The sequence below is a fragment of the Myotis yumanensis genome, unplaced genomic scaffold (genome assembly GCF_028538775.1).
Source record: "Myotis yumanensis isolate MYYU_CA2020_CCGP unplaced genomic scaffold, mMyoYum1.0.hap1 SCAF_1, whole genome shotgun sequence".
NCBI classification, from domain to species: Eukaryota; Metazoa; Chordata; class Mammalia; order Chiroptera; family Vespertilionidae; genus Myotis; species Myotis yumanensis.
Window position 1 is genome coordinate 133,445,341 of NW_027223752.1, and position 13,546 is coordinate 133,458,886.

Genomic DNA, 13,546 nt, shown 5'->3' on the forward strand with positions numbered 1-13,546 from the left:
CCGGTCCACAAGTCCCGAGTAACATAAAAGAGCCCATAGACTATTTCACATTATATTTTACTGAAGAATTAGTAGACAGCATAATAAAAGAGACAAACAATTATGCCAAAGAAGAAATTGGAAAGAAACAGTTGCATACAGAAAGAATAATACTACGCTTCTTGCGTGGAAAGATAAAAGAATTATTACCATGCTCACCAATTATTATAACACAAACCTACAATCTACCCAGAGAACATTACTCGGTGGACATATTGTAACAGTCAGTAAGCCTGAAATGGTGTTAGAATATACGGCAAATATGGGTGGTGCGGATCGTGCGGATCAATACGCTTCGACGTATTGTTTCCTCCGTAAATCGCTCAAATGGTGGAGGAAGTTATTTTTGGGGGGGTTGGAAATGTGTGTGATAAACTCATACATAATGTATCGCATCGAAAAACAAACAAGTAATGAAACGCCAATGACACACCACAAGTTTGTCAAGACACTCGTTGACCAATTAAAGGGCGATTTTCGTGTATCGAGAACGCGTCCATCCACATCTTCTGCGGACAATAGATTAAACAATAAACTACATATTCCCGATGTGGGACAAAGAAAACGGGACTGCATTGTGTGTTCTAACAGGAAAACACCTGTTGGCAGGCGTCAAACCACTTATTACTGTCAAACATGCACTAATCAGCCTGCAATGCATATTGGGGAGTGTTACAAAACTTATCATACTGTACAAAATTATAAACAATAAAATATTGTTTTTTTTGCAAATATACATTCCTCGATGTCACCCAATTCATATAAGTCCAATATCATTATAATACGTTACTTGGTTCCAAAATTATACTAAATAATACGAGGGTCTGTAAATGCACGTTTCCGCCGCAAAGTAGCGTCGAGTAGCTGGTAGCCAATGTCCAGAATGGTTCGGAGTGCAAAGGGTTAATATGTTAACATTAATTTGGATCTGTCCATTTCCCACATTTATTATTTTTTTCTTGCGAGTATTACTGATTCAACTTCATTTATCTTTTCAAACATGTACTTCTTTTCTTCTTCTTCTAACCTTCTCTCCTCCCACTCGTGGATCTCCCTTTTAATGATATTTTAGACTATGTTTGGGTCTAGCCTTCATGATTACCAGCACAGTGATCCTGGGTTGCTCATATCCTTCAGTAGCAGACTGTGTTTGCAGGCAATGCTGGGAGGATAAAAGAGCACTGTGTTTGCTGCACAGTGTCTGTAAGGGATCGAATTTTTATCTCAATTATTTGTTGGTGTGAGTAGGAAGGAGCGAAGAGAAAGCAGTTGGTCATTGGTTTTGAACAAAATAGGAAATCGTGTAAAATAAAAAGGGATCTCTAAGAAGGAAATTTTCCGTGGTTAAAATTATTTGTATTTTGGAGGAAGATGTTGATTTTCTTATCATAGCACTTTCCACCTCCCATCACACTGACAGCAGAATCGCTGTGGAAGTGGCCTAATAAACAGCTCTTGCTCTGCATTCCTTTTTCTCTTCCAGAGGTCACACTGAAGGTCCACATCAGTGACGCCAGCACCCACCAGCCTGTCCCGGAGGCGCTCATCGAGATTTTCACCAACCAGGTCTCCATCGCCTCTGGCACCTCGGGGACAGATGGCGTGGCCTTCATCAAGTTCCAGTATAAGCTGGGCAGTCAGTTGATCGTCACCGCCACCAAGCACGCCTATGTGCCCAACTCTGCCCCATGGAAGCCAATCCGGTTACCCGGTAAGGTGCTCTCAACCTGCCTCTGAAAGAGAGTTTGTAGTCAGGCCAGTGACAGAGTCACACACAGAAACGATTTTGAAAGTGGAGGTCAGACAAAAGGGAAAATATTGGCTTAGTCTCTGCTTTACCTTGTGGCCCCCTTATGTGAAGAAAGGGGGGATCTGGTATAAAGGCGGTTGAAGCCCCATCTTTTTATACTCACCATGGAGTCAGAGCCTTAGAGTGTCTGCTCACTTCTGCAGCTCCCCATTCTGAGCCTCACTGATTATCACCAGCCGGATGCGTGGGGCAGTGCTTTAATGGAGCGTCCTTGCTCTGCTTCCTGGGCCTCAGAGCAAAGCTGGCCAAAGATGAGGGGAGTCCTGGCGAGACGTCTTTCTCTTCCCCTTCCTACCTGCTAAGGCTGTGTGTTTCCTCCCCTCGGTACTCTACTTCATCTCGGGCACGTCTGATCCCCAAACATGTGGATTTCTTCCGTACATCGAGCAATTCTCAGATTCTCAGATACCAGCTGGGTGTCCTACAATTGAACTCAATTCTGACACTACCTACCCACAGGTTAAGGCTTTCATCCCATGAGACTACCCCCGCCAGTTCAGATGCCAATTGAAAATCCAGGTCGTCACCTGTGCTTCTGTAGCTGTACCTGACCTGACTGGCTGTAGGTCAGAGGTTTCCATAACCTCTGGTTTACTAGAGTAGCTCACAGAACTCAGAGAAACAGTCCACTTGCTCGATTACTGGTTTATTATAAAGGCTATCAAAGGAACAATGAGCTGGAAGAGATGTGGAAGGAGCACAGAACTTTCATGCTCTCCAGGTGCAACCCTCCCAACACCTCCATGTGTTCACCAACTCGGAGGCTCTCCAAACCTCTCCTTTTGGGTTTTTATGGAGGCTTCAGCACATAGACATGATGGATTAAATCTTTGGCTATGGGTGACTGATTCAACCTCCAGCCCCCTCCCTTCCCTGGAGGTCTGGGGGTGGGGCTGAAAGTTCCAACCTTCTCATATGTGTTTGGTTCCCCTGGCAACCAGTTCGCATCCTTAGGTTATCTAAGGGGCTTTCCAAAAATCAGTATATTAACATAAACTTCAGCATAGTTGAAAGGGACTTATTATGAATAACAAAAGGCATCTTTATAGCTCTCATCACTTAGGAAATCCCAAGGTTTTAAAAAGCTCTGTACTCAGAATGGAGACCAAGACCAAATACATATTTCTTATTTTAAAGCACAATATCACTTTACCATTCGCCATCTCAAAGTAGTCAGTCCACCACAAGGGGCAAGAATGGTACCTGACACAGGTTCAGCTTGGGATGGGGTAGGTGGGGAGCAGCAGTTAGGCCTTTTCTGTCCCTTCCCCTAAGGCTCCTAGTGCGTGGACAACATCATACATTCACACCATTAGGTCAGCAACAGGGATGGGCTGACGGCTGGCAGAGATACTGCCAGGGTAGTGGGGAAGCGTGGGTTTTGGACACCAACTGACCTGGGTTCTTGCTCCCAGTCTGTGCTTGAGCCCCTCTAGCTTTGATGTCAATCTCTATAAAAACGGAGCTAATACTGCCTCATAGAGTTGTTCTGATTAAAAAGTAGTGAACATATATAAACTAGATTGCAATGCCTAAAACACCATAGGTGCTCCATGGATATGTAGCACCCAGCACAGTGTCTGGCAAAACACCTGTGTTAGAGCTCATCTCTGTGCCACAGAACCCTGGGCACACTCCATCAAGGTCCCTGCTGCCTCTGGGGACAGGCTGCAGCTAAGTGTGGCTGTTTCTGGTCTTTAAAATTCTGGTGTCTGCCCTTACTCACAAAGTTCTCTCTAGTTCATTTTACATTTATTAAGTATCTGCTATGGGCCAGGCACTGCCCTGGGTACTGAGAAGACAGATAGAAACACAGAACCTGCTCCTACGAAGTTTATAATGTAGTTGTGAAGTCAACCACAGGTGGCATTTCCACCTAAGGAGATAAATGTGGATAGATTTGTGTGTATATACATATATATACACGTAGGGGTTCTGGGGAAGACTGTTAACCAGTGTAGGTGAGCGAATTAAACTTCCTGGTGTGATCAAGAAGGGAGCTGAGTCTTAAAGACGAGTAGATAATTAGCACCAGGAGATGCTTGTAAAAACACAGATGCCAGGATTCAACCATTCAATTGGGGAGGTTATTCAGGAATTTACATTTTAACAAACAACCTCTCCCCTATGTACGGATAAAAGTTTTCACTAAAGTTTGAGACCACTGTTTTGTGAGTTTTTAGAAAGTGAGATAGATAGAGCTGAGGATGCCATTTAGGGAAATTTTAGAAAAAAGGGGGGAAATCTGAGAAACATTTAGCAGTCAAAATCCAGAAAGCCTTGAGGAATGGATGGGAGAGAGGTAAGCAGAAGGACGAATTAGAATAAGTGTAAGTTGTATCTCGGGTTTCTGGCCGGGGAGAGAGCGCATAGGTGGGTAATGGGGTTGGGAGACTTGCCACACTGTGGTTCCCCAAAGTGAATTGATGGAGTAGGTGAAAAGAAGCCCCCCTCCTCCTTTCTGTGTGCATCCCTCTCCCCAAGCTTGGGACTCGGGCAAGACAGATGGAGGTGGGTAGGGAGGGGAGAAGGGAGGAAAGGATGCGTGTTGGGGTCATAGTTGATGTTGAACTTAGGGCAGGTTGGATTTTAGCTGCCTCTGGAATGCTAAATGTGTTCGGCCTATAGTTTGAAATGAGTTTGGAGCTCAAGGGATTTTGAGATAGAGGTATAGTTTGGGGTCATTATCAGTCTTGTGGTAAGAATCAACAGCAGGAGCTCACCTGAAGAGTGGAGAGGAGTGGGCCTGGACAGAACCCTGAAAAGGCCAACCAAGTACGAAGCGTGAGCTTGTTAGTTTATATCTAAAGAAATGTTTGACCGCCCCCACTTTGCACAGTAGAAACTGCTCAGAGAAGTTTAAACAGTGTCCAGACACCACACTCCGCCTTTGCTGGGAGAGCAGCAGCACAAAGCACAGTGGGTTCTCGTTATTCACATTGGTCAGGTCTGCCAGGTCACCGAGAGCACTGTTCCTAGGGGAAGTGCAGGGTTAGGCGTCTGCAGGCCTCTGATCACAGCATTTTCATCAACTGATTGCTCTGTCACCTTGTTTTATGTATGTTTCTGTTTAAAGACACTGCATTTAACATATATTATCGGTTCACTAACAGTGAATTCACAGCCAACAGCACTGAAACTCATACCTGAACAAAGCTTGTCTAACATGTATTTTCTTCATAAGGCCCATCACGGTCTTCCTGCCCTTAGGGACCCTAGATAGCACTTCAACACTATACCGGGGGCTATTTTAAACAGTGAAATCACCAACAAAAAGCACAAGATTGCAAAAAACTTGGTCCTGAATAGATCACAAGAAAGGACACTTTCAGCATGAGAGCTAAAGCAAGAAGGCATTGTCGCCCTGTTTGACCTGGGCTGGGAATGTGCACATCAGGAGACCCAAATCTTCCACCAGTCTGTACATGCACATGTATTGACTTGGGAATTGCACATTTAAGTGTGTTGGCACATTCACAAATATGGGATACACAAATAATGAGGATCAATTGTAATTACATATATTCATTTTGACTTTATTAACATGATCATTTGAGAAAAAGCAGCCATTCCTCTAATGTCCGTTGTTTTAAATGAGTCAAATAAGGCGAACACTGTAATTTAATTGAAATAATTTTGGACTAGGCATGAAGATACCCAGGTTCTCGCTTGCTCCCCTCCCCAGCTGGCCCCCACACATGTGAGCCCGTCATGGCTTTCTGAGCCCATGTTTCTCATTTCTAACCTAAATTAATAAGACCAAATAATTTTCACCAAGTCTTTGGTTATTTTTCTCTGGTTGCCTTGTCAACATAGGAGAGATTCTCTAAACTAGACTCTAACAGAAAACATGGCTAAAATTTAGACTGGTCTATTGTGAGAAACAGAGGAAATGTTATTGTCATGCATAATTTTGAAGGCCAACACTAACACTTTTGGTATTCCAGATAATTGGGCAAGGAACAGAGAAAAGTTGGGAGCCTCTTCTAAAATACAGGGTTGGGCAAAAATTGGTTAAATTACCAGCTATCATTTAAAAGATAAATCATAAGTAAGGATACTAAGTACCAACAATAATAAGAAGAAAAAATACAAATAAATAGTGCAATGATTAATGAATAAATAATAATACAAGAATAAATTCTATTCTGTATACTCACAACTGTAAACCTACCTGTGCCCTCCTCGTATGTTGAAAATTTGAAACAAAAAATGCTTTCCTTACTACATGTGCACACGTGGTTTAGTTTGAATACGCATACTTACGAGAGTTTGGAATGGATTTCTTTCTTCATCCTTGACTAGTTCCTGGGAGATGTTTTTCTCTCTTCTCTTTCAAGGAAGTGGGTATAGACTGGGGAGGTCCCCAGCTTGGCAAACAGTAAAACAAATGTAGCCATAGAAAATGTAAGTCATCAACTAAGGACTATCATTCCACATCTTAACTGTTTTCATTTCCGTAGTGATTGCCCAGTGGACCTTTTGCAGTGGTCCAGGGTTATTACCGCAGCCTCTGACTAGTTCAGTCTGCCTCTTCACACCACCCTGAGCATTGTGTGTGTGTGTGTGTGTGTGTGTGTGTGTGTGTGAGTGTAGTGTAGTGTAGTGTAGTGTAGTGTAGTGTAGTGTAGTGTAGTGTTATACATCTACCTAAAGTCCTTTGGTGTCTTCGGATACAGTTCAAACCAAACACAACACAGACCCTCCTCCCATAACCACTTCTCCCATGCATATGTCATGGTCTAGTCACCTTGAGCAATTTGTTATTCTCTGCAGGAATCTGACGTTTTTACCCTCTCTGTGTTTGTCTAACATTGTTCTCTGGGCAAGTTTGTCTCTGTCCTTTAATGCCCAGTGTGGCTATTTGCTGCTGCAGGAAGTCCTCCTGCCTTTCCCAGGTACAGGTAGATGTTCCTTTCTCTCTACTTATCAAAAAACACACATCTACTTAGTGTGACAAGAACCTCCAGGCATAAGTCAGCATCTCCTCTGTGGTGGGTAAAATGCTGTCTACCAGCAGATCTGAGTGCCTCCCTGCCACCTCCCTCCCATGGGGCACTCCGTCCTTCCAGGTGCCTTGTCCCTTCCCTCCTGCTCCAGGAAGCCCCTGCTGGTGCCTCTGCCACCACACAGCAAACTTGGGACAAGAACTCATTTTTTTCTCCTATGTGAAATAAGGTTTGAGAAACAGTTTGCTAGAGCAGATGCCTCTTGTAGGAAGTACCACATGTTTAGGTTGGAAGCATTTTTAAAACATGCTGTGCCGGTCACACACATCGAGAAACTGGTTACAGGTGGTTTCAGAGCTCAGCGTCCCCCTCAGGTTGGCACAGAGCTCTCAGGCTCTCTGATGAGCAGACAGTGTCCAGGCAGCTGCACTTCGAGAGGCAAGGGTGCAACCCCTGCTCCAGCTGTGAGCTGAATGGTATCTTACAGGCAAAACAGTCTAGCCCTTTCTCTCTGGCCATTAGGTACCCTGTCCCACCAGGCGAAGGGTCATTGTTAAAGAAGGTGAAGTTTACCTTTGAAGTGGTGTTGTGAGATTTATCCCAGTTAGGGTTCCTCCCATTAGCCCTGGCTCACAGGCATCACCTGATCCACCCTCCCCAAACCTGGTGTGGAGTTTTCTCCCAATTTTGAACCCCAGAGATGGTTTCTTTTTTTTTCTTTATTTCTTTTTTATTGTTGACACTATTACAGATATACCCATTTCCCCCTTTGCCCACCTCCACCCGGCCTCCTCCCCACTGCCTCCCCGACACTGTTGTCTGTGTCTGTGAGCTATGCATACTAGTATATGTTCTTTGGCTAATCTCTTCGCCTTCTTTTATCCAGGATTCTTTTATTTTTAATTCTTTTTTTATTTTGTATTTGGAATATCATTAATATAACATAAAACTCACCATTTTGAAGTGTGCAATTCACAAGATGATACAACCATCAGCACTATCTAATCCCAGAATATTTTCTTCATCCTCAAAAATACCCATCCCCATTAGCATCGGCTTGCTACTTCTTACTCCCTCCAGCCTGGCAACCACTAATCTCTCTGTCACTATGGACATTGCAGATAACTGGAATCCTATAATATGTTGCCTTTTGTGTCTGGCTTCATTCACTTAGCATGTTTTCAAGGTCCATTCATGCTGTAGCCTGAATCAGTACTTACTTTATTTCTTTTTATGGGTGAATAATATTCTATTGTGTATATAGACCACATTTTGTTTTTCTTTTCATTGGTTGATGGATATTGGGTTGTTTCCACTTTTCTGGCTATTATAACTAATGCTGCTATGGGCATTTACATACAGGATTTTGTGGGAACATATATTCTCCGTTCTCTTGAGTGTGTGTGTGTGTGTAGGTGTGAGTGTGTGTGTGTGTGTGTGTGTGTGTGTGTGTGTATACACACTCTAGAGGCCCAGTGCACAAAATCCATGCACAGGTAGGGTCCCTAGGCTTGGCTAGCAATCAGGGCCGATCGGGGCCTTCTGGCTGCGGGCCGGGCCCTTCCTTCTGGCTGCTTGCTGGGGCCTCCCTTCTCCTGCTGCCAGCTGCCAGCTGAGGCCTTCCCTCGTTCCATGCCACCCCCTGTTGGTCAGCGCACATCATAGCAAGCGATCGAACTCCCGGTCTCCTGGTCAAACTCCCGAGGGGACACTTTGCATATTAACCTTTTATATATATAGATAAGGTATATACCGACAAATGGAATTGCTGGTAACTCTGTATTTAATATTTTGAGGAACAGCTAGGCGGTTCCTCATTGCACCTTGGTGTCTTAGCTTCCTCATGGCACTGGCCACATTCTGCATGTCATGAAGCTATTTTTTGTGTCCTGGCTCCCTTCTCTTGTGGAGCCCTTCAAGGCACACACTGCCTCCAGCGTTGACCTGCTCCACACAGATAGCGTTAGGCCTGGTACACAGTGGCAGCTAAATAAATGGACTCTGTACGGGATCACATCCAAGCCAGCTGACTGGTTCCCTCTGGCTCTACTAAGAGCCAGTTATGCTAAGTAGTCAATATTCTCAGCACATAATATTTCTGGTTCCTAATGTCTGATGTGTTAGGAAGGGTTTAGTAATGTTAGTGATGATAATTATTGTAATAGAGGCCCGGTGCACGAAATTTGTGCACGGGTAGGGTCCCTAGGCCTGGCTGGCGATTAAGGCCAATCGGGGCCTTCCTTCCCCCAGCTGCTGGCTCCTGGCCGGGGCCTTCCTTCATTCTGCGCCACCCGCTGGTGGTCAGCACACGTCATAGCAAGCTGTCAAACTCCTGGTCGGTCGAACTCCTGAGGGGACAATTTGCATATTAGCCTTTTATTATATTGGATAACTAGAGGCCTGGTGCACGAATTTGTGCATGGGGGGCAGGAGTGGGAAGGGACCACGAGAGGTTGTCCGCCGGCTCCAAGGAGGGAGCCAGCCCTCAGCCCCCCTGGGGAGGGGGCTGAGTCTGCCACCACACACCCCTGGTTCCCCATCCCAGCCCAAGGCCCGAAGGTCCCAGCAGGTTGGGAGAAGAGGCAACGGTTGCCGAGTTGGGCACAGAAAGAACAGACGCTGATGCCGCCCCACCATCATGTGGTTCCCCGCCTCCCGCCTCCTCATTCCCTCACTGTGCTGCCATCGCAGCAGGCGGGTGCCCCCCAGGGAAGGGAGAGGACGAGAGTGAGACAAACCCTTGTGTCAAGGGCTGACTTTCAATAGGTCGCAGTGAGGGAGCTTCTCTACTACATACAAAACCCTGACCCAGAAGCAGGTCGTCTATGAATGGTTTAGCACCAGGAGCCAATGGGGGCCAGTTGGCTGGGAGGAGGGGCCATGGGTGGTTGGTCAGACACAGGCGGTTGGCTGTGGGAGTGCACTGACCACCAGGGAGCAGCTCCTGCATTGAGCGTCTGCCCTCTGGTGATCAGTGCATGTCATAGTGACTGGTGACCGGTCATTCCAGTCGTTCTGGTTGTTCAGTCATAACAGTCACTTAGACTTTTATATATATAGACTAGAGGCCCGGTGCACAAAAATTTGTGCACTGGGGCGGGGGCGGGGGGGAGGGTCCCTCAGCCTGGCCTGTGCCCTCTCGCAGTCTGGGACCCCTCAGGAGATAACGACCTGCTGGCTTAGGCCTGCTCCCGGGTGGAAGAGGGCAGGCCCAATCCCTAGGTGCAGCCCCTGGTCGGGCTCAGAGCAGGGCCAATTGGGGAGTTGGGGCGCCGCTCCCTGTCACGCACAGAGCAGGGCGGATCGGGAGGTTGCGATGCCACCCCTAGTCACGCTCAGGGTAGGGCCGACTGGGGGGTTGGGGCACCACCCCCGTCACACTCAAGGCAGGGTTGATAGGGAGGTTTCGGCGCCAACTCCTGTCACACACAGAGCAGGGCCGATCATGGGATTGAGGAGCTCCCCCCTGTCACACACAGAGCAGGGCCCATCAGGGGGTTGGGGAGCTCCCCCCTGTCACGCACAGAGCAGGGCCGATAGGGGAGTTGGGGCACCGCCCCGTCACACACAGAGCAGGGCAGATCAGGGGGTTGGGGCACCGCCCTCTATCACCCATAGAGCAGGGCCAATCAGGGGTTTGGGGCGCCGCCACTGTCACACTCAGGGCAGGGCCGATGGGGAGGTTATGGCTCTACCCCGTCACACACAGAGCAGGGTCCGTGGGGGTGGGGGGGAGGTTGGGGCGCCGCACCCTGTCACACACAGAGCCACAGGGCGATCAGGGGGTTGGGGAGCTCCCCCCTATCAGGCACAGAGCAGGGCTGATCAGGGGGTTGGGGCGTCTTCCCCTGCCACGAACAGAGCAGGGCGGATAGGGAGGTTGTGGCCCTGCCCCCTATCACACACAGAGCCGCAGGGCGATTGGGGTTTGGTCGCTGCCCCCTGTCACGCTGATCCCGGTGCCTGGAGATCTTGCGGCTCTGCTGATTCCGGTGCTCGGAGGCATATTAACCTTTTACCATATAGGATAGAGGCCTGGTGCATGGGTGGGGGCTGGCTGGTTTGCCCTGAAGGGTGTCTTGGATCAGGGTAGGGATCCCCACTGGGGTGCCTGGCCAGCCTGGATGAGAGGATGATGGCTGTTTGCAGCTGGTCACTCCCCCTTCAGGGTGGGGGTCCCCACTAGGGTGCCTGGCCAGCCTGGATGAGAGGATGATGGCTGTTTGCAGCTGGTCACTCCCCCTTCAGGGTGAGGGTCCCCACTGGGGTGCCTGGCCAGCCTGGATGAGGGGATGATGGCTGTTTGCAGCTGGTCACACCCCCTTCAGGGTGGGGGTCCCCACTGGGGTGCCTGGCCAGTCTGGGTGAGGGGCTGAGGGCCGTTTTCAGGCTGGCGGGTAACTGAAGCTCCCAACCTGTCCTTTTTTTCTTTTTTTTAATTCTGGGCCAGCTTTAGCTCTGAGGCTTGGCTCCAGCTCTGAGGCCTCGGCTGCTGAAAGCAGGTATCTGGTTTGTTTGGGTTCTATAACTGTAACACTGTTGCGGTCCTGCTCACTCCAGCTCTGAGATCCCGGCTGGCTGAAAGCAGGAATCTGCGTTTGTTCTATAATTGAAACAATGTTGAGGCCCTGCTGGCTGAAGCCCGGCTGGCTGAAAGCAGGTTTCTGGGGTTTTGTTTAGCTTCTATATTTGTAACAATGTTTCTTAAACTGCAAGGCAGGCAGGGAATGTTGGCTTCCTCCATCACTGAAGCAAGCAAGCTTGTTCGCTTCAAGCTGCCTGGCTGCCGGCCGCCATCTTGGTTGGCAGTTAATTTGCATATCACCCTGATTAGCCAATGGGAAGGGTAGCGGAGGTATGGCTAATTACCATGTTTGTTTATTATTAGATAGGATAGATAGATTTATTTGCATTCTCTTAAATTCATGTTTTACTCAAAAACTTGTAGGCTTTGTGAATCTTTTATTGGAAGTGCCAGTAGGCACTTAATTTTAAACTAACATAAGTTCTGTCGTCTTATTAGTTCCTAGAATAGGGTGAAATACCCTTTTACCATCAGGCACACATTAACCCTAGCATATATTTTTGAGGGCTTTCCTAATGTTAATATCTGATGTTATATATTTTATATTTGTATAGTGTGTACATTATAACTTTTTATATATTTCTATATGAAGTTCAGATGTTTTACTAAAACATTTTAATGAACAAGAAGTAGTTGACTATTGTAGGGCAAACTGTTGTTGTACAAGTGATGGTAGTACTCCTGTGACATGGCGGAAGTCTTGCTAATCATACTTAAAGGGAAAAGTGTTTCCTTTCTCTCACACTTCTGACACCAAATGAATGGTGGTTTTTCTCAAACGTTTAATTTACCTTTTCCAGTTTAGTATAAAGGATATTGTAAAGAAAGGGGCTGAAAATTCTAAGTTTCTAACCATGGCTTGATCTGTCTGGCAACCAATCCAGGAGCCCGCCTCAAGTCACCTCATTAGAACAAAAGGTGCTCCCACTGGCCCCAGCATTCAGGGGATTTGGGAGCTCTATGTCAGGAACCAGGGGCAGAGACAAAATAAATCTTTATGTCACAGTGCGAAAAATCAGTATTGTTGATTGATTTGAAATCAGAGAATACAAAAATTAGAGTGGGCATTTTGATGTAAATGAATTCCCTTACATCCATTTTTGTTTCTGCAGTGTTTTCTTCGCTGAGCCTCGGCCTGCTTCCAGAACGATCCGCTACTTTAATGGTTTATGAAGATGTTGTCCAAATAGTCTCAGGATTCCAAGGTATGTTGAATATTTAAAAAGAGAACTGACAGTAACTTTGGGGCTGACTTCTCAAAATCTTATGAGGAACGGCTTATTGTCAGGTGGTAATGGCAGTGAATTTATCCAAAGCTGAGACACACCATCCATTGTCCCTGTCAGTGCACAACACATTTGAATTTTGGTTAACTATCCGTTGGCTGTGATCTTGTTTCCTGTAGGCTCAGCTGCTAGATGTTGAGAGATAATAAGGGGCTCCACCATTTTGTCCAGACCACACCCCTCTCATCCCCATGGGACAGAGTATTCGCCTCGTGAGATCAGAGCCAGGACCCTGCCTGGGCCTCCCTGACCAGTAGGCAGGGTCACTCTTAAAAGGATCGTAAGCATTCAAACGTACAGAATTTCAGTTTTGCAAGATGAAAAGGTTGTAGAGATCTATTGCAGAAAAATATAAATATACTTAACACTACTGAACTATATACTTAAAAATGGTTAGGATGGTAAATTCAATGTTCTAGATTTTTACGACAATAAAAACAACCCTCCTCACCCCCAACAAAAAAGGAAAACAGTTCATGAACACTGGAGTGTGGCTCTTCCCTCTTTAGTTTAGTCCATGCCACGGGCAGCGATGTGTGCAAGCATGACCTCACCCCTGGAACTTCTCTTGCAAAGACTTGTACAGAATGTTGGTTGGAGTTGGGGTTGGCAACTGTGGCAGGACCTGTTTCATGGGAGGTAGGAGGAGGAAGAAAGTATTTGCAGAAGGAAAAGCGGGCTGACTCTGGAGAGGCCAGAGTTCAGGACCATGAATGCCAAGAAGGCGGGGGCGGGGAACAGTGTCGACCATTGTGAACAGGTCAGCGGGGATGAAGGCTGAGAAGCGGTCCCAGGGTTTGCACATTATGTAGTCATTAGTTGACATTACCAAGGGCAGCGAGTGCTAGGGGTAGAAGCCACATCACTGGGGCTTGGG

General features: G+C 46.9%; 1 protein-coding gene across 2 annotated transcripts in view; it reads left to right on the forward strand.

The window, feature by feature from the left end:
* Positions 1-13,546, forward strand: part of FAM171A1 (family with sequence similarity 171 member A1) — a 130,470-nt gene that overhangs the window by 74,672 nt on the left and 42,252 nt on the right. For both annotated transcript variants that reach the window (XM_070431925.1, XM_070431933.1), the window contains exons 2-3: positions 1,523-1,750; positions 12,496-12,588. In XM_070431925.1, the coding sequence (XP_070288026.1) occupies positions 1,523-1,750; positions 12,496-12,588 (321 nt within the window). The remainder of the gene's footprint in view (positions 1-1,522; positions 1,751-12,495; positions 12,589-13,546) is intronic.